The sequence below is a fragment of the Sciurus vulgaris genome (genome assembly GCF_902686455.1).
Source record: "Sciurus vulgaris genome assembly, chromosome: 8".
Taxonomy (NCBI): Eukaryota; Metazoa; Chordata; class Mammalia; order Rodentia; family Sciuridae; genus Sciurus; species Sciurus vulgaris.
The window spans coordinates 7720350-7739970 of NC_136468.1; the positions used below are offsets into that span (position 1 = coordinate 7720350).

The 19621-nt window shown below is 42.0% G+C and overlaps 1 protein-coding gene across 3 annotated transcripts; it reads left to right on the plus strand.

Annotated features, from left to right (window-relative positions):
- The first annotated feature begins 6765 nt into the window (after window positions 1–6765).
- ZNF425 (zinc finger protein 425) lies at window positions 6766–16445 on the plus strand. Of its 3 annotated transcripts, none has more exons than XM_079150837.1 (4): window positions 6766–7619; window positions 10646–10772; window positions 11567–11722; window positions 14028–16445. In XM_079150837.1, the coding sequence occupies exons 1-4, from the start codon at window positions 6942–6944 to the stop codon at window positions 15956–15958; spliced, it is 2892 nt and encodes a 963-aa protein (XP_079006963.1). In that variant the 5' UTR covers window positions 6766–6941; the 3' UTR covers window positions 15959–16445. The 3 variants fall into 3 exon arrangements, with proteins under 3 accessions (XP_079006963.1, XP_079006964.1, XP_079006965.1); XM_079150838.1 differs by having other exon boundaries at window positions 11567–11704; XM_079150839.1 differs by lacking the exon at window positions 6766–7619 and adding an exon at window positions 7809–8105.
- The last annotated feature ends 3176 nt before the right edge of the window (window positions 16446–19621 follow it).

The following is a 19621-nucleotide window of genomic DNA, read 5'->3' on the forward strand; positions in this document are numbered from 1 at the left end:
TGCGAGTCAGGTAGGAGACAAGGCCGGAGCGCGTCTGGGGTAGACCACGACGAAGCCGTGTCATTTGCAGAAATTACAGATGTGGCTGCTAAAGCGCGCGGTTCACCTCTTACGTGACCAGAGTTGGCACTAGATTTACCCTACGTGGATTATTGACTCTCTGGGGCTTGGTCTGGAAGTGACATACTTGAGGCTTGCAGAAATAAAGCTTGCGGTTATGGTTTGTTGGGTCTATGCAAAGGAACGGGTGAAAAGAAAGTTAACCATGGAGGCTGTGTGCTTAACGGTGCGTTATAGTAAGATAGTTAGATAAACCCGAGTTTCCAGCACACTCCTCCTTTCAAATCCGCATGACTCAAAATCCTCTCAAACCTTTTGCAACAAATGAATCAAGTCAATGTCAGTAGCAGTAAACGTAGCTATAATTAACGAAAGTGATGGGGACCTCCTGTTGGGACACCTACTCTCGAGCATACTATTATATCTAGATGGTAGTTACTTATGCAGTATATAATTTGAGATCTACCTGAGTGTACATCTTGGTCAAGTGGGGAATATTTGAAAGGTAATATCAGCATTCTCAGAATCCAATATCACCATAGAATGAAACTTAGAAGATACGAGAAAAAAATCTGAAATTCTTCCCAATAAAATTGTTTTATTATTAAAAATGTAGCTGTTATAATTTAAAAGTTTGACCTTATAGGGCAAGAGCAGTAGTTTCAAAAACCTGTCGATTGTTAGATGGTCCCATGATTATTAAGCAGGGACACGTGCAACACCTATCAAGACACTTTTCAGCAGAACTCCACAGAGCAGCAAAACTTGCTCTGCCTATATGATATGGTAATATTACCAACAAGTTATTAAATATTTCTTCCTCTAACAAATTTATGGCAAAGACTTTCTTCCTACTTAACTCTTGGTCTTGATTTTGGGATGGTAACAGCATTTCATTAAGCGATTTTGTTGACTGAAGTTTTTATATTATTTGAAGAAACAATATACTTTCAGAAGCAGATTTAAGATTGTTGTACTCTTGTTTTTTTAAGTTTTAGACAGACACAATACCTTTGTTTTTTTTATTTATTTATTCATTCATTTATTTATTTATTTTTTGTGGTACTGAGGAATCTAACCCAGTGCCTCCCACATGCTAGGCAAGTGCTCTACCACTGAGCTGCAGCCCTAGCACTGTACTTTTATTTTTATTTTCAATATTTTTGCTGCTATGCAAATAGAGAAAAATTTGGCCTTAAAGTTGGGATCTAGAAATGTGACAATGGAACAATTTAACTGGTTTTCAAATTAACTAAATAATCAGTTTTTACCTGCAGCTCGGCTTTCCTTGCATGCACACTGATTTCAGCATCTTCCTTGAAGTAGGGTCAGCAGAAGATCTTTTCAACAGGAATTGTGGAAAATATATGTGCACTCTTTATCAATTTATTCAGCAAATTCAGACAAACTTCTTTCTCTGCAAGCAATCACTGGTTATTAATAAATCTTGATACACTGGTAATCTTTGCTGGAAAATACAAAATAAAAACTTTCACTTATCACCTTCGAAAGCTGTAATAACTTCTGTTCCATCTTTTTAAATATCTTGCAAATGTATGTGACAATTTCAAATATTTGTGTATCAGATAATTTGTTATTAGCTGAAGAAAAAAATATGGAAATGTATCTGCTTACAGCCAGTAATTTTCTATTAAAACCAACATAAGCTAAAACGATTCTCTGAATATAAGACTTAAGATGTGAACAAACTATAGTGTATGTGTGCTCAAGGCCTTTCTCATGTTTATTGTGTAGGCAATGAGAATTGTGTGCACTTCTCCTTATTGAAGAGAAAATATTCCATAATTTTTCTGAGGTCAGATTTATTACATGTGTGATATCCAGGAATCTCTCATTAATTAGGGAAAGCAGAAGCACATTTGAATTTGTCACTAATATTCCACATGGTCAAATCTTTGATTCTTCATATTCAACTGTGCTATATGCCAGATGCTGTGATAGCAAATTTAATAATTAACATTTTGTGCATAATGGATATAAATCACAAAGTTTTAGGAATGTTTTCAAAAAGAAATCAATATGTAGAATTAATAGCTTGGGCAATATAAAAAAGTTTGTTCTCTTTACTTGAAAATGGTTACTAGCATATAGTAATTATTTCCACAAGCTTTAAAAAACATGAATGTTACAGATTCCAAACACTGAATAATTCATATTAAAAACACTCCTGTAGGGGCTTGGATTGTGGTTCAGTGAGAGCACTTGCCTAGTGTGTGTGAGGCACTGGGTTTGATTCTCCACACCCCATACAAATAAATAAATAAAGGTTCATCAACAACTAATAAAAATATTTAAAAAAAAAAAAAACACTCCTGTAAAGCCACTGTTTAGAGAACAAATAGGTTTGGGGTGCCTTATTTTTATCTACACTTTCTACTTTTCTTTAACTCTTCATATTTTTAATCATTTCATATCTCAAACATGATTTATTGTGTGTATGTTGCATTTTTTTTTCTCCTTGTGAAATTTGAAGGTAGCCAAGTTGATATTCTGCTTTTATTTTCCTAATTTGTGAAAAATTACCAAATAGTGATTTTTAAAATGATTCACAGACTAAATGAAATTGAATAGTTAAACATTAGTTTCTAAAGATTGTTTCCTGGGGCTGGGGTTGTGGCTCAGTGTGAGGCACTGGGTTTAATCCTCAGCATCACATAAAAATAAATAGATAAAATAAATAAAGGTTGTGTCCATTTACAACTAAAAATTATTTTTATAAAGATTATTTGTTGGGCTGGGGATATAGCTCAGTTGGTAGAGTGCTTGCCTTGCAAGCACAAGGCCCTGGGTTCAATCCCCAGCACTGCAAAAAAAAAAAAAAAAAAAAAAAAGATTATTTGTTTCCTCTTATGAAGAAATTGTACCAAATAATTTTATAGTAATTACAGTTAGGATGTCTAATCTTTATTATATAACCTGTGGTAGCCTTTTTCTTTTTTGGGGGGTGGTGGTGGTACTGGTAATTGAATCCCAGTGGTACTTTACCACTGAGCTACATTCCCAGCCCTTTTTATTTTTCATTTTCAGACAGGATCTCATTAAGTTGCCCACATTGGTCTCAACCTTGCAATCCTCCTGCCTCAGTCTCTCAAGTCACTGGTACTATAGGAGTGTACCACCACACCTAGCCTGCGGTGTCATTTACATTTTTATAAATATTGTAGGCTCAGAAAGGAGGTAATGTTCTTCCTAAAGTTATTCAGATATCACAAATTGTTAATTCATATTGATCAATGTATTTTAGTTGAAGGTTCTTGGCTTATTACACAACATTCTGTACCTTTCATAATCCTCAATAATTATTATAGCAATACTTGTAATATATATGTGTATTACATATGTATACCTACACAACATTCATGCATATTTCAACTATTAGAATTTCAATATATAAAGCAAATTATCAGATTTTGCACTACAGTTACATACGGAATTTAGAATACCTAAATTTAATTGTAGATATTCAGTGGTACAGACCTGTAATCCCAGCAACTCAGGAGACTAAGGCAGGAGAATCACAAGTTTGAAGCCAACCTCGGCAATTTAGTGAGGCCTTAAGCAACTCAGCGAGAAATTTAATAAAGGGTTGGGTTGTAGCTCAGTGGTTAAGTGCCCCTGAGTTCAATCCCTGACACCACAAATAAATAAATAAATACACTCAGCTATTAACAACAAATCTTCATACTCTCTCTGTATGAATGAGCATATAAATAGCGTGCATGTTCACGTCACTGGAGATCGTTGCACTAAGGAGATGTGATGGTGATCTACGCATTCACATGTCATTACCCACTCACAGGATGAAGAATGCCATAAATGGCATTTAGCTATTCCACCTTTCAATGGCCAAGGCTGAAGCAAAAGCTGAAGATCAGGATGTGGTCAAACACTGATCCCAAATCCAGTGTCAGTGCATCTCTAGTACAGGTGTGGGTAGCTCCCATCGACGAGTACATGAAAGACCTAATAACTGTGACAGTGATCAGACAACTGGGATTGTGGATGAACATTTCTAAGTGATTATTTTCCATCTAGACTGAAACTATGGATGTTATTTTAAAATGATTTACATTTTTAAATTTGTATTATGTGAATACTTTGAAATTACTTTGTATTTTTATTACCAATGTTCATCAAAATTCTGAGTGACTTTTTTTGTCTTTTTGTCTTTCTTCATTACATTTATTATTGTTTTTCAGTTCTTTATAAAATATTTAAATAAACAGGACATATAAAGAACACAAATCCCACATCTAGTTATACTATCCGGAGATACTACCGTCAGTATTTTGGTCCTATCCTCTTAGGCTTCTTTTTTCTATGTATAGTATTTTTGAAAATAGAGTTGGAATCATAAATACTGTTTTGCAGCATGCCTTTATTACTTAATGTACTTGAATATCTTCCACAGCGTTACTCTTCTAAAACATGAATTTAATGTCCACATATTATTTCATAAGGTGTGTCATCATTTATACATTTAGATTCTGATTTTTCACCACAAAATAAATCTAAGTTGATTGTGTTTGTCCATACTTAGAAAAACTATTTCACAAAACAAACATTCACTCACAATAAAAACTCTCAGAAAAAACTAAGACTAGAAAGAAATTATCTCAACCTGTTAAAAAGTATCTTCAAAAATCTATTGTTAACATTACCCCTTGATAGTTAAAAATTAAATGCTTTCCCCAGAGATTAAGGGAAAGAAAGGATATCCACTCTCACTCCTGTATAGCTACAGTAACCAAGATGGTATTATATTGGTAAAGATCAACAATCAATGAAACAAAATAAGAATCCAAAAATATACCCACACAAAGTTGGAAAATTGGTTTTTTTTACAAAGGTGTAAAGGCAATCCAAGGAAGAAAGGATAATATTTTCCACAAATTTTATTTCAACTATTGAACTTCCATATGCAAAAAAAGAACTATGACCTAAATATCACAGTTTAGACAAAAGTAAATAAAATAGACCATAAATATAAACTAAAAACAACAATAACAAAAAACTATGAGACATACAAAAAAATCTTAATATCACCTGGAGTTAGGCTATGTTTTTAGTTATGACATCAAAAGCACAATAAAAAATCAATTATAAATTGCACTTCGCCAAAATTAATTAGCTTCAAACTATTAGGAGAATGAAAACACAAGGTACAGACCTGGAGAAGATATCTGCAAATATCTCACAACACTTGTATCTAGAATATATTAAGAACTCTCAACACTCAACAATAAGAAAAGATCTCAGTCTGAAAAGGAGGCAAAAGAAAAATGCTTCACCAAAGGACGGTAATTTATCACATTAGAAAGTGTCACTGGATGCGGGTGTATATGCTTTAATTCCAGTGATTGGGAGGCTGAGGCAGGAGTATCACAAGTTCCAAACCAGCCTCAACAATGTAGTGGGCCCGAGACAATTTAGCAAGATCCTGTCTCAAAAGAAAAACAAAAAACAGAAAAGGCTAAAAGAGGGGGGGGGGGTGTAGCTCAATGATAAAGTACTCCTGGGTTCTAGCACCAATTATGATGATGATGATGATGATGATGATGATAATTCAACACCATAGCCTGTAGGAAAATGCCAGTGAGAACTACAGAGACATCACTACACAATGATCAGGATGTCCAAACATTTTTAAAATACTGACAATACCAAGTGCTTGACAAGGATGTGAAGCAATTGGAATGCTCATATGTTCATGAGAACAGATAAGGAAGGGCACAGCTGCTCTTAAAAATGGTTTACCACTTGGTTGGGGGTTTAGCTCAGTGGTAGAGCACTTGTGTCAGACCCTGCATTCAATCCCCATCACTGAAAAAAAGAAAAAAAAAAGCTTGCCACTGACTCGTAAAATCAAACATATATTTACTACACGATTCAGCAGTCCCACTCCTGGGTATGGGTATTTTTCCTAAATAAAAGGTATATATTCCTACAAACAATCCTTACATGAACGTTGACAGAATTGGGAAAACGAAGTATCCTTTAATGAGTAAATACACTTTGGTACAACCATACTGTGGAATAATATGCAGAAATTAAAATAAACTAGTATAACAACAGTGTGGAAAATTAGAAAGCATATACTTTTAAGAATCCCGTTGCCAAAGGTTACACATTTCAATTGTATGCCATTTTCAAAAGAAGAAAATAGGACACAGAAGGAATTGGTTCTTGGCAGAGGGGGGATGTCTTGGCGGGGGACAACTACACAGGGGTAGTTGGGTAGTTGGGGAGGGATTTGGGGAGTGACAGAACTCCTCTGTTTTCTGATCATAGTGGTTATTACATCTATCCATACGCATGTTAAGATTCATAGAACTTTACACTGAAAGAGAAAAGTTAATTCTCTTACAATTTAAACAATAAAAATTGTAATGGCATAAGAGTACATTTCATTATTCCATCGCCCACTTATTCCACATACACGAGGCCTGCTGTACTTCTCTCATACGCACCCTCACCCCCACCTGCACACTTTCCCTTGGTTTCTTCTGCTTGACAACCTAGTTTATCATCCGGATAGATCTGAGACTGATTGTCTGCAGACACCTGCCACCTTCCTCTCTCTTCTTCAGTTTCCCCCCATCTTATCCCCTTCCTGTGTCACTCCATCCATCGCTTTTTTTTTTTTTTTTTTGTTTGTTTTGTTTTGTTTTGTTTTGTTTGTCGACGGACCTTTATTTACTTACATGCGGTGCGGAGGATCCAACCCAGCGCCTCACACGCGCTAGGCAAGCGCTCCCCCGCTGCGCCACAACCCCAGCCCTATCGCCCTGCTTTTGTCTCTTTGTTTCTCACTCCCCGTTTCATCCCCTCTGTCTCTCTGTCCCTCTGTCCCACCGAAGATGCTGTGCGCGCCCTCCCTCGCCCCGCGGGCAGCTCCCCGAGGCCTGGGCGGCAGCGCCCACCTACCTGCCCCCCGAGGGCATTCTCTGGCCTGCGCCCGGGGCGCCACGAGCCCTCAACCCCGATGCACACGACTCGGGGACCGGCGCCCAGCCCCTCGCCCTGCCCGGGACCAGCCTGCGCGCGCGCACCGCAGCGTCCCGGCAGGTGGACCCCTTGCGCAGGGCCAGCCTGCTCCGAGGGTCGCCCTTTCCCGGCCGCCTCCTCCTCCCGGGTCTGCCCCTCCCAAGTCCCGCTTGATCCACAGATGGTCCCCGGAGCCCAGGGCTTGGCTGCAGACCCGACGCTCCTGTCTGCGTCTGTGGATGCGTCCGCGGCCCCTGCCTTCTCTCTCCATTTGCATCTTCCTCCAGTTCTTTCAGGGGGGTCTGCGACGGAGTCCCTCCCTGGGAGACCCCCGGAGCGTCCGGGGTGCAGCAGAGACGCGCGTTCTGCGGCCGCCGGCCCGGGAGCCTGGCTGGGGGCCGACGGCGGTCGGCGCCCGCTCCTCCGGCCGCAGGGGGGCGCTGCGGGCGGCGCCGAGTCCCAGCGTGCAGCGCGCGGCCGGGCGGCGGGGCGGGGCGGAGCGACGCGGCGGGGCCGGTCCCCGCGGAGCCGTCATGGCCCAGCCGTCTTCGGTAAGAGGGGCAGAGAAGGAGGCGCGGCTTGCCGGGCTGGTCCACGCCGCGGCCGCTTGGGTCCCGTGGGGGGACGAGGTGGCTGGAGCCCGGCCGGGGCTGGCCCTGCGCTGCGCGCCGAGCCCGGCTGGGGAGCGCGCGCTGCGTTCTGGAGGCGGTGCGGGCGCAGGGCTGCGGAGAGGTGCGCGTCTCGGCCGGTGTCCCCCGCCCCGCCGGGCGCCGCAGCGCGCGGTCATGGGCTGAGGGCTCCGTGTGGCCGCTCCGGCTCTGCTGCGGAAGGCCGCGCGGGGAAGCGCATCGGTGCAAGCAGATGAGAAGCCCGGGCAAGAAAAGCGAACTGGGAAGCTGCGGAGCCCGCTCTCTCGGGGAGAGGGCGGAAAACCTAAACCCACTGGAGTGGTTATTCTCAATGACATTTCCCGTTCCCTGTTTGCTTTGTACTCTTCCCGTCTGCTTCCCACCCTCTGCCCGCAGCCTCTTTGGCAGGTGTAAATTTCGTTCCATTTTTGTACCCCCTTCTGCTTTTATAACTGGTTGAAAATATCCTCCGTCTTTGGAAGTGGTGATTGGTTTGCGATGGCGACTGCTTCGCTGTTGCATTTTATAGGATAAGCGAGGACATACCATTTTCTTGACTTTCCTTTTCATTAGGCCGGTTCATTGCCAATTGTGGATTTGCTCACAATTACCAATGGAGCAAACACATGGGTGAAATAAAAGAAAACTTTAGTTATTTCCTTGAAATTCCGTTATAAAAGCATCAAGTTTTGACTTGTTATAATACTTGATATTTAAGGTCTCAGGGCCTATAGTAGTTTGGGTAATAGAATTTTATCTGTGCTCTTTTTTTCCATGACCCTGTGTGTCAAATAGCCTTGATTGTCAGGTCTCTAGATTCTCTTACAGGAGAATTTATTTCATAGATGGTGTGGCTAATGTGTTTTATACACTTGGGTACAGTCTTAGCTGTCTTTCAAGGTGCCCAGTACTTTACTTTTCTTGGTAGGCTTTCATCTACGTTTGTAGCACAGGATCTGAAGACAATGAAAATAGTTTTCAGAAGTCATGTCTGTTTTGTTCCTTCCCTGTGGCCACAGTGCAACTGTCCTTGAATCCCTCAAGAGAATGGCCCTGACTTATCAGTCCAAATGAGAGGCTGTAAATGATGGTCCCTGAGCCAGTCCTGGTTTATAGACATTTTATTTAAACCATTCCTTGAGGCTAAAATTGTGAATTTTAATTGCCAAGATGTAAAAATCAGGAGAGTACACATAAAACTATATACATTTGTCTTTCCTTTCTTTCTTTCCTTCCTTTCTTTCTTTCCTTCCTTTCTTTCTTTCCTTCCTTCCTTTCTCTTTCTTTCCTTCCTTCCTTTCTTCCTTTCCTTTCCTTTCCTTTCCTTTCCCTCCCTTCCTTCCTTCCTTCCTTCCTTCCTTCCTTCCTTCCTTCCTTCCTTCCTTCCTTCCTTCCCTCCCTCCCTCCCTCCCTCCCTCCCTCCCTCCCTCCCTCCCTCCCAGGGATTGAACCCAGGGGCACTTAACCACTGAGCCACATCCCTAGCCTTTTTTTATATTTTTAGAGACAGGATCTGGGCCTCACTAAGTTGCTAGGGCTGTTTTTGAACTCAAGATCCTCCTGCCTCAGCCTCCCTAGCCACTGGGATTACAGGCATGGGCCACTGCACCCAACTTCTAGTTTCTATTTATAAACCAACATTTTAATATGAAATGGAAGCTATAAAATCTGTAGAAGATGACACAAGAGAAAACCTTTGGAACCTAAGGCATGTTGAAAAGATTTTAGATTTGGCCCTAAAGCACAATCTGTAAAGGAAAAAAGTGATGAATTAAACATCAAATTTTAAAATTCTCCATGAAATTCTGTTAAGAGTATAAATAGACAAGATAAAAGCTGAGGGAACATATTTGCAAACCACATCTTTGAGAGAAGACTCATACCTGTATATATAAAGAACTGTCACGGGGAGAGGTGGGATTGTAGCTCAGTGGTGGAGCACTTGCCTTGCACATGTGAAGCACTGGGTTCTATTCTTGGCACCACATAAAAAGTAAATTAATTAAAATTAAGATCTTTTACTGAACAGGAAAAAAATTCAGTTAGAAAATAGGCAAAAGACAAAGAGACATTTGACCAAAGAGAATATGTGCATGGTAAATAAGCATAGACAAAGATGTTCTACATCATTACTCAGGAAAATGCAACTTAAAACCGCAGTGAAATATTACATGTATCAGAATGGTTAAAATAAAAAGTAGTGACACATCCAAATGTTGGTGAGGATGCTGAGAAACGCTCTCCCATGCATCACTAGTAGGAATGTAAAATAGTTTGGCCACACTGGAGAATAGTCAGGCAGTTTCTTTAAAAACGAAATATGTACTCACCATACAACACTGTATCATAGTTCTGAGTAGTCATCCCAGAAGAATCCAGAAGAATGTGTGTGTCTGCTGAAAATCCTGTAGGTTTATATCAGTTTTTTTTTTTTTTCTTTTTTCTTTTTGAAACAGATATCCTTCAGCAGGTGAGTGGTTAGCCCAAACTGGTGCATCTGTGCCATAGAAATACTAACTCAACAATTAAAAGGAATGAAATACTGATTATTACATGTATCAATATGAGTTTCCTGGGTTTGATATTGTACTGCAGTAATGTACAATGTGAATTTTGGGGGAAACTTGGTGAAGGGTACATAAGAACCTTTTGGTACTATGTTTTGCAATTTCTATGAATCTATAATTATTTCAAAATTAAAATGTTTTTGAAAATTGAACACATCCAGTCTTGCCTAGCAATGATTTGTTACTGCTCGGGATAGGACCCTATTTAGGTGGAGCATGTACTCACAAGACCTGCTCTTCATTCACTTTGCTTTACATTTGTGACTCCTTTATTATATTGTTTATTATATGGTACCATCTAGAGATAGCTAAAAAGTCATGAACATGAAAAACAAAGTAGTCATAAAGTAAAATGCATCTATATACTGTTTGTGATTCCAGGTTACCATGACCTTTGCTGATGTAGCCTTATATTTCTCGGAGCAAGAGTGGGAGATCCTGGAGGAGTGGCAGAAGAAAATGTACCATCAAGTGATGAAGGCCAATTATGAGACCCTTGATTTCCTGGGTATGATGGACTTTGAATGATTTGCTTTGGGGGAACCAACCTAATCTTCCTTCCCTATATTAGGTGTTAGCTGGTGCAGAATGATGCTTTGCCAAATTTACATTCACAATGTTTTCTTCCTTCACATAATGGCCCAGAAATATATAACTTGCCCTATTTTACTAATGGCATCTGTGCCTTCACTATGTGAATACCCTAGATTCTCTACCTCCCACCCCAACCCTCCTCCATTTCTCTCACATTTAGAATTATGAAGTAATTTAACTGCCTCTCTTTTAAGTGTGTTATTTTATTTCTTTAGTGGTTTAGTGCCTGCTTATGTTGCCAGAATAATATGAATTTTCTATTTTCAGCCAAAATGGCTCTCATGAAGGGGTCATATTTGTTAAATTAGGATAATCTGGGACACAACACAGAGCACAATGTGGATACAAAGGGAAGAAAGGTGGCCTGGATAAAGAAGAGTGGGTGGGACACTTAGGTGTGCCTCCAGGAAAATATTACGGAGTAGATTAAAAGAAATTTGAGGAAATGATACTTTGTAGCCTTTCCAACTTACTCTATCTCATTCTCATGTCATTAAAACCATTTCTTCTAGTATCAGTTTAATATGTGATCTTAATCTAGTTGTTGGGGGTTTATAACTTAAAGATATAAATGACAAATCATCCTTATGAAACTGGGGAGAAGATAATTCTAAGCGGAAGGAAGAACTAGAGCAAAGTCAACCGTGAAAATGATTTTGAGTTAAATACTTAGTAAACTGAGGGTGAGTCTGTCTGAATGCTTCACAGGCTGTGCTTCTTCTAAGCCAGAGTTGATCATCTGGATGGAACAAGGGAGAACGCTATTAATCAGTGATCAGAAGTGTTGCAACAAAACAAGGACAGTTAGCCCTTCTGCTGATGAACTGTTGGACTCGAAGAAAACAGGCAAGTTGCCATGTTTTGGTAAGATGGAGATAAGGTCATGAATTATTGAATTTTCCTTGCTTTGTTTCGTGATCTTCCTGGAGAGTTGGTTGACCTAGTTAGTAAGAAACGTTCTAATTTAGAATGTTAATTTTTCTTACTCAAAGGGGTAGCAAATAAGAGAACGTATTACTTTTCTAAAGAGAGAAAAATGTATGTGTATGTATCCCTGTGGGAAAAAAACACCTCCATTACACATTGTGTCCACTTGAATACAGAGAAATGAAATCCATCCAATTACGTACAATATTTTTTATTGTACAGATGTTTAAACTTGAGAGGTCTTATTTCTTTTGAAGGAAAAACATTTGAAATATCTTAACACTTTTCATACTTAAGGAAATATTTCACCTTTTTAGTATGTTAATGCTTTCCTAAGCCCATGGGAGTCAAAGTAACTGCTGTGACCAAAGGGGGAATTGAACCTGAGTTGCAAGCACAAAAGGTCACGAACCAGAGCTCGAGAGATTCAGAGAAGCCTTTATTCCTTCGTGAACTTGGGCACCGTTGGGGCCCATTTTCTAGATGGGGAAAATGGCCGTCAGTTACAGAGGGAATTTTGGTTTTACAGGGTACAATGATGTAATCATTGGGAGCTATGTACGTGCAGTTTTGACTGTCAAGGGCTAGTTGAACAGGTTAAAGCTTTAATTTAGGAAGGTAGTTGTAAAAAGGTTGAAACTCATTGTCTGGGGAGATAAGAGTCCAGATCCCAGGGATGAATACTCAAATCTTGCCCATTGGTATTTGCTGTGTTTCCGTTTGAGGACTAATTAGCCATAGAGGAAGGTCATGGTTTAGGGCCCAGCATTCAATATCCACCCGTGTCCCCCAGGGCCCATTTTTCCTTGGCTGGTTTCCCCTCTCTCCTCCTGAGTCACACCTCTACATTTTTCTTTGGAGAGCTGTCTTTTAGGAATATTATTTTCCATAACCCTTCACTGGGAATGTGTCCAAGCTCACCAAGAGGATAAAAGAGGGCTAAGAATGTCAAGGCAGATGCTCACCTATTGAGCATAAGGCCCTGGGTTCAGTAAGGCACTGTCTATTCTAAACAGTGTTGCGTACCTATCATAGGACTATATTAGTGTTACTTAGTCCAGTGAAAACACACACACACACACACACACACACACACACACAAACAGTCCTTACACTCTAGATGTTTATTGTCTTACTGATGTGGTAGTCAAGTTTGTTACATTGAACTATTGATTTAATCAACTATAAAATAAGACTGCATATAACTTGATAAAATAATAAGTAGCTATGATAGTGCTACAGGGATTCAGAGGAGAAAGGGCAAAGGAGAAACAATATCCCAAGAGGACTTCAAAGGAATTAGGATTTAAATGGCAAAAAATGGGCAGATTTGGTTAATGAAAGAAGAATTGGCTGGAGTCCTACATGAGCTGAAGCTTGAAGGTGGAAGAGATCCCTTACATTCACAAAAGAGGGAACACCCCATGCCTGTAGCTTGAAATAACTCTTGGGACACAGTGGGAAGGAACACATAAGAAGGTAAGAAGGCCACAGAGCATGAGAATACTTCTCTAGGGGAAGGACTCTCAGCTCAAAAGACTTAAAAACAGATGGAAAGTCGCCGGGAGGGACCTGAGGGACCTGGGCTCTGTTATCCAGCACCGTCGGTCAGTTAAGGAAAAACAGCTCTGAAATAGGCTGGCCTAGGCAAAGGTCTGCCCTAGGGTCGGGAATAGTGTGATAGCTCCATTTCCTGTCATAACCTTTATGCTTTTACTTTGGGAACAGTAGTGATTGTGCTTTTAATAAAAGTATCTTCTAATGCAAAGTTCTTTAGAAAAGGAAACAATTTCTACAGTGTTTTTATGAATCAGCCACTTTGACATTCCTAAAGAAGATATTTTCTACTTGCCTTTCTTCCAGAAAATTTTTCTTGATATCTAATCAGGGACCCTATGCCTTCCTAACTGTGCTGTATACTTCTGAATTAAGGAAATACTGTGATGACACAGTAGGATTCTTAGAGCAGCTCGTTTTTGTCTTAAACTTCTGCTTACCTGCTGAGGGTCATCTATAGGTTCACAAGACGAATTAGCTCATTATTTTCATGCTCAGCCATTTCTTAACATATGGTGAAAGGAATATAAAGGTTGCATATAATTTACCTGCAGGAGGAAGATTCACGAAATCAAGGAGATCCACTTCCTTTTCCACTATGCCTGACCTGAAGACAGTTCTTGTTTCTCAAGAACTCTCGAGTAGAGGTCTCACTGATGATAACGATTTTTGTTTTCCTTTCCAGATAACCAGGGGACTCTCAGAACAAAAGAGCAAGAAAGCCATTTAAATGGTCTTCAGAATCAGGACCTGTGTGCTACCTTATCAGAAAGGGCCACCTTACAATCTCCAAGCCTCCAAGAAAAAGAATTTCCAAATAAAATGCTCGAAGTCCCAGAGTCTAATCATGACAAGAAAAATCCGAGGCATAAGCCTCTGGATGTCCCACTAGACATGGAAATTCCTCCAGGGCCAAGGTTGTATTCCTGCTTTGTCTGCGGGAAAGCCTTCCAGATAAAGAACGCCTTGGTAGAGCACCTTGGTAGCCACTCCAGGAACGCTAAAAGAACCTCTCGAAGTCCAGAATACAAAAACAAATCCAGAGGGAAATCGGAACTCGCGTGGACCCGGATGTTCGGCTGTAAGCAGCGGTTCCAGTGCAGTGAGTGCGAGAAGAGCTTTCACCTGAGGTGCAGCCTCATCAGTCACCAGCTGGTCCACAGTGGGCAGCGGCCCTTCGCGTGCCCCGAGTGTGGCAAGACCTTCCGCTACAAGGCCAACTTGAAGAAGCACCTGTGTTTGCACAAAGGTGAGCGGCCCTTTCGCTGTGGGGACTGCGGCCAGGGCTTCGTCCAGCAGTGCCAGCTCTCGGAGCACCGCCGGCTGCACAGTGGGGAGAGGCCTTTCCGGTGTTCCCAGTGCGGCCAGGGCTTCCGCCTGCGGAGAAGCCTGCAGGCGCACCTTTGCCAGCACGGCGGCCAGAAGCCCTTCGGCTGCCCCGAGTGCGGCAGGGCCTTTGCCCGGAAGGCCGCCCTACAGGCCCACCAGAGGACGCACGGCGGGGAGAAGCCGTTCTCCTGCGAGGCCTGCGGGAGGAAGTTCGTGCACAAGACCAAGCTCGCCGAGCACGTGCGGGTCCACACGGGCGAGAAGCCCTTCTCGTGCCCCGAGTGCAAGAAGAGCTTCCGCCTGAAGAGGAGCCTGAAAGCCCACGGACTCCAGCACCGGGGGCAGAAGCCCTTCCAGTGTCCCGAGTGCGGCCGGAGCTTCTTCTGGAGGAACGCCATGAGGGCCCACCAGCGCCTGCACAGCGAGGAGAAGCCCTTCTTCTGCGCCGAGTGCGGCAAGAGGTTCACCCGGCCCTCCAAGCTGGCGCGCCACGCGGGGGTGCACGCCAGGCAGCGGGAGTTCGCCTGCGGCCAGTGCAGGAAGACCTTCCCGCTGCGCTCCAGGCTCACGCAGCACCTCAAGAGCCACAGCGCCGAGAAGCCCTTCTCCTGCGCGGACTGTGGCCGCGGCTTCCGCCGCCGCTCACACCTCAGTGAGCACGCCAGGGTTCACGGTGGGCAGGAGCCCTTCCAGTGTCCCGAGTGCGACAAGCGCTTCTTCTGGAAGGCCTCCATGCGGTTCCACCAGCGCATACACAGGGACGAGCGGCCCTACGCCTGCAGCCAGTGCAGCAAGACCTACGCTCAGCAGTCCCAGCTCACGGAACACCTGCGTGTCCACAGCGGGGAGAAGCCCTACCAGTGTCCCCAGTGTGACCGGAGTTTCCGTCTGAAAGGAAATTTGAAGAGCCACCTTCTGCAGCACAGTGGCACAAAGCCATTCTCGTGCATGAAGTGTGGCAAAAGCTTCACGCAGCAGTACCGGCTCACGGAACACACGCGTGTGCACAGTGGGGAGAAGCCCTTCCAGTGTCCCGAGTGTGACAAGAGCTACTGCATCCGGGGAAGTTTGAAGGTCCATCTGCACACGCACAGGGGAGAGAAGCCCTTCCGGTGTCCCCAGTGTGGCCAGGGCTTCCTCCAGAGGAGAAGTTTGAAGACCCATCTGCATCATCACAACCAAGAGAGGCCCTTTTCTTGTGAGGAGTGTGGAAGGAGCTTCACGTACATGGGGGCACTCAACACCCACATTGCCATGCACGCCAGGGAAAAGCCCCCCATTCTCTAGGGCAGACCACACAACCCTTGGTGACAGCTCAGTTGTCTCTAGTTTGGCAGAGCAAAGAATTCACAGATTGGCTATAGGCACCCTGGCCAGATGCATAGTCAGCAGGACCCCATGGCTTTTGGACAAAAATTCCAGATAATCTAGGCAAAGAGAGAAAGATTGCCAGTCATGGCAGAACAGGTCATGGACATGGAACCCAGGGCCTGCATGTTAGGCAAGCACTCTACCACTGAGCTACATTCCAGCCCTAAGAAACATGTTATACCAATCTGCTACTTCAGCAGTTTCTGTGTCATCTGAGTGTGTAATTCCTTCATTTTTAGAAACCAGCTTTTCCGTTGATGGGCCTCCATATTTAAATTCTCATTGAAATGTTCAGTTTTCTCTCTTAGTAAATTTTCATTTTCTCTCAAATGATGGAGGGGTATCTGTTTCTTTGGAGGCATGGGGTTCTCTGTATTGCTAAAATAAATGCCATTGTTCACCATCCCGTGTGAGGCTTATGTTTTACCCCCCACTTATGTATAACCCACATTCCATTGTTCCTTCTGGTGTGATTTAAATCATCCAAAAATCCATTATTTTGAGCAATAAGCATTATTACTTGTCTAAACCCTCTGCCTTTTCAACAGTTACGTCGATTCTTAATGAAATTTGCTTAATTGTCTCTGAGGTAAATACCAAAGGAAAATTTTTGTCAGTCCCTATGATCATTCCAGTTTTTGCTCTGCAGCTTAATCTTTTACTGTAAGTTAATTTCCCTAGGCCATTCTAGCAAACTTTCACAAATATATGGGACTCTCAAATCTCTTAACGTTATTCCTAAGAAAACTTACAACTTTCCTTCCTTAGGAAATCACAAAATGTGGTTCCTTAATTAGAATCAGAATCAGCCAGGAACGGTATTACAAGACTCAGTGTCTAACCAAAGAGAAAACCAACCTGTGGTTGCTACAGCCCTTTGGGTGCAAGCCTCTTGAGCTGATCGTGACTTTTTGCAAAAAAAAAAAAAAAAAAAAAAAAATACATTAACTGGGGTTAGGAGTGTTGCTCATTGGTAGGACCCTTGTCTAGCATGTGTGAGGCCCTGGGTTCTGTCCCCTCCACAAAAACAAACAAACAAAAATCATGACAGGGCACATGTGGACCAGAATTCAGCATTCATTTACCTTTTCAATGTTCCTTTTGTGAGGTTGGGCCCCACAAATCCCTGGGGTGATTGTAGGGTTACCTCTTGGAAAAGGATTGGCTTCTGAAGCATTAGCCACAATTGCATGAAGGGCTAAAACTCCAATTGGGCTGGAATTTTCCTGATCCTAAATGTATAGTTCTCATTTAACAATGGGCCTCTCATTTGTCACACTTTACAAGTGATTAGATCAAACCAGGTCCAAAACAACTTGATGTCTCCATGAACTGAGCTCTCCTCACTAAGGCCCACAGACATCTGGCAACTGTCTTTTCAAGAAATAGAATCCTTGGCAGCATGGTGGTTCATAGGTCACAAAACTAATTCTATCAGTTCTACTCAAGCAGAACTAAAGCTGTCACATTTTCAAAGGTATATATAAGAAGGACATCCTATTTGGTTGCTCTGTGGGCTCCAAAGTCCTTTATTATCTTGGCATCGTACAAATTCTGGTACTTTTTAAGTCATCTGATGATGAGGCTGAAATATGAGTATGGGCTATTTTCTCTGTTACTCCAATATGCCCATCAGTTTCTGTGTCTCCTTTCTGGTGGTGAAGGCTTCAGCAATAAAATCATACTCTTGCAGGTATAAAACCAGTAAGAAGGTAACCTTGAGTACATCTGGTATAACTGCTTCTGAATCACACTGGCCAACATGTGATTGATATGACAATTAGCTTCACACATTATGATCACCAGAAGAAGAAAACAAGAACTTCTGTAGGAGAACAATGACAATGAATAAATAAATTCACATTCCTGCCAGGTGAAAAAAATCAGTAGTCAAGATGAAACAGTATTGAAAAGAACACACTTATCAGTCAAAAGAGTGTTTTAAAAAATGCATTTATAAGATTAACAACCACATACAATAAAGGGATGATATAGAAGGACTTTCCAAAAAAAAAAAAAAAAATAGCCCTGGCTATTCATTTTCTTTTCTGAAATTGACAGTTGTCAATTCAGACTGTCACTATAACTCTTCTACTTTTTATATCTGTCAACCCAGAGTTAAAGGGAGAAATTGTTTGTACTTTCTCTGGTTTTCCCAACTTTCGTATATCCCAATTTATGTCTCCAGGGGCTGGAAGTGTGTGTGCTCAACGAGTTCAAGGCCCTGGGTTCAATCCCCAGCACACAAACTATTTTGTGTTTTCCTAAAATTAAGAACATTCATATTTATGATTTTTGTTGGGTGGGGTGTTTCACAGGCTCCCATTTGACATGTTCAGTTGTCAGTGCCCTGCACTGTAGACTTTTGCATCTTAGGACAGCTGATAATACCAAGTGCTACTGAGAATGTGGAGCGATGGAACTCATTGCTGGTGGGAAGGCAAAACAGTAATGCTACTTTGGAAAATGGTTTGTTCATTTCTTATAAAGTTAAACATACCCTCCTGGGTATCTATCCTAGGCAAATTAAAACTTACATTCATACAAAAACCTGTACATGGATGTTTGCAGCAACTCTCCTCATAATTACCAAAATCTAGAAGAACCCAGATGTCCTTCAATGGGTGATGGATACATCCATGGTGTAAATGCTACAGGTAGCACTGAGTAAAAAATGTGGATGATTCCCAAAGGCATTATGCTGAGTAGAAATATGTAACCTAAGTTTCAAATGTTACATACTTTGAATCCATCTATGTGACATTCTGAACGGTAAGACTATTGGGACAGAAACAAATCATTCCTTATTGGGAGTTATACGGGAAAGTAAGTGAAACAAAGATGGTACAAGGGCATTTTTGTGGTATGATGAAACTTAATAGCTGAAGAATGGTCTTGGTTAGGTACCCTCAAACTTGTATTATAATTTATAGCACTATGCACCAAAAGGGGTCAATTTAACTGTATAGTTTTTAATTAAATGATTTTAAACAGTAAAATGTGTATATTTCACTACTCCATAGCAAATATCACTACCCACTTATCCTACATACAGAGGCTACTGTACTTCTCTCACATGCACCCTCATCCCTGCCCCCCTTACGTTTCTTCAGATTGACTCCTAGCTCCTCCGGATAGAATCTGAGGTTGATGCCTGCAGATTCCTACCATCTTCCTCTCTCTTCTTCAGTTTCTCCCTGTCTTATTCCCTTCCTGTGTCACTCCATCTGTCGCCTTTTCTAAAAATTGTGGATGGTGAAGTGTTATGGAAAATAATATTCCTGCAACGTAGTCCCCAAAGAACAATGGAGAGAGGTGCGGCTCAGGAGGAGCGAGGGGAAACTAGCCACGGAACAATGGGCCCTGGGGGAAAGGGGCGGATACTGAATGCTGGGCCCTAAACCATGACTTCTCCCATGGCTAATTATTCCTAAATGGAAGCACAGCAAATACCAATGGGCAAGATTTGAGTACCCATCCCTCGGGATCTGGACTCTTATCGCCCCAGGCAATACCGAGTTTCAACCGTTTTACAACCACCCTCCTAAATTAAAGTTTTAACCTGTTCAACTAGCCCCT

Excerpts from the sequence above, each read along its gene's own strand:
- ZNF425 (XM_079150837.1), top strand. The coding sequence starts at position 6,942 with ATGCTGTGCGCGCCCTCCCTCGCCCCGCGGGCAGCTCCCCGAGGCCTG. Across the intron at positions 10,773-11,566 it reads TGAGACCCTTGATTTCCTGG|GCTGTGCTTCTTCTAAGCCA; the intron begins GTATGATGGACT and ends AATGCTTCACAG. Across the intron at positions 11,723-14,027 it reads AGGCAAGTTGCCATGTTTTG|ATAACCAGGGGACTCTCAGA; the intron begins GTAAGATGGAGA and ends TTTCCTTTCCAG.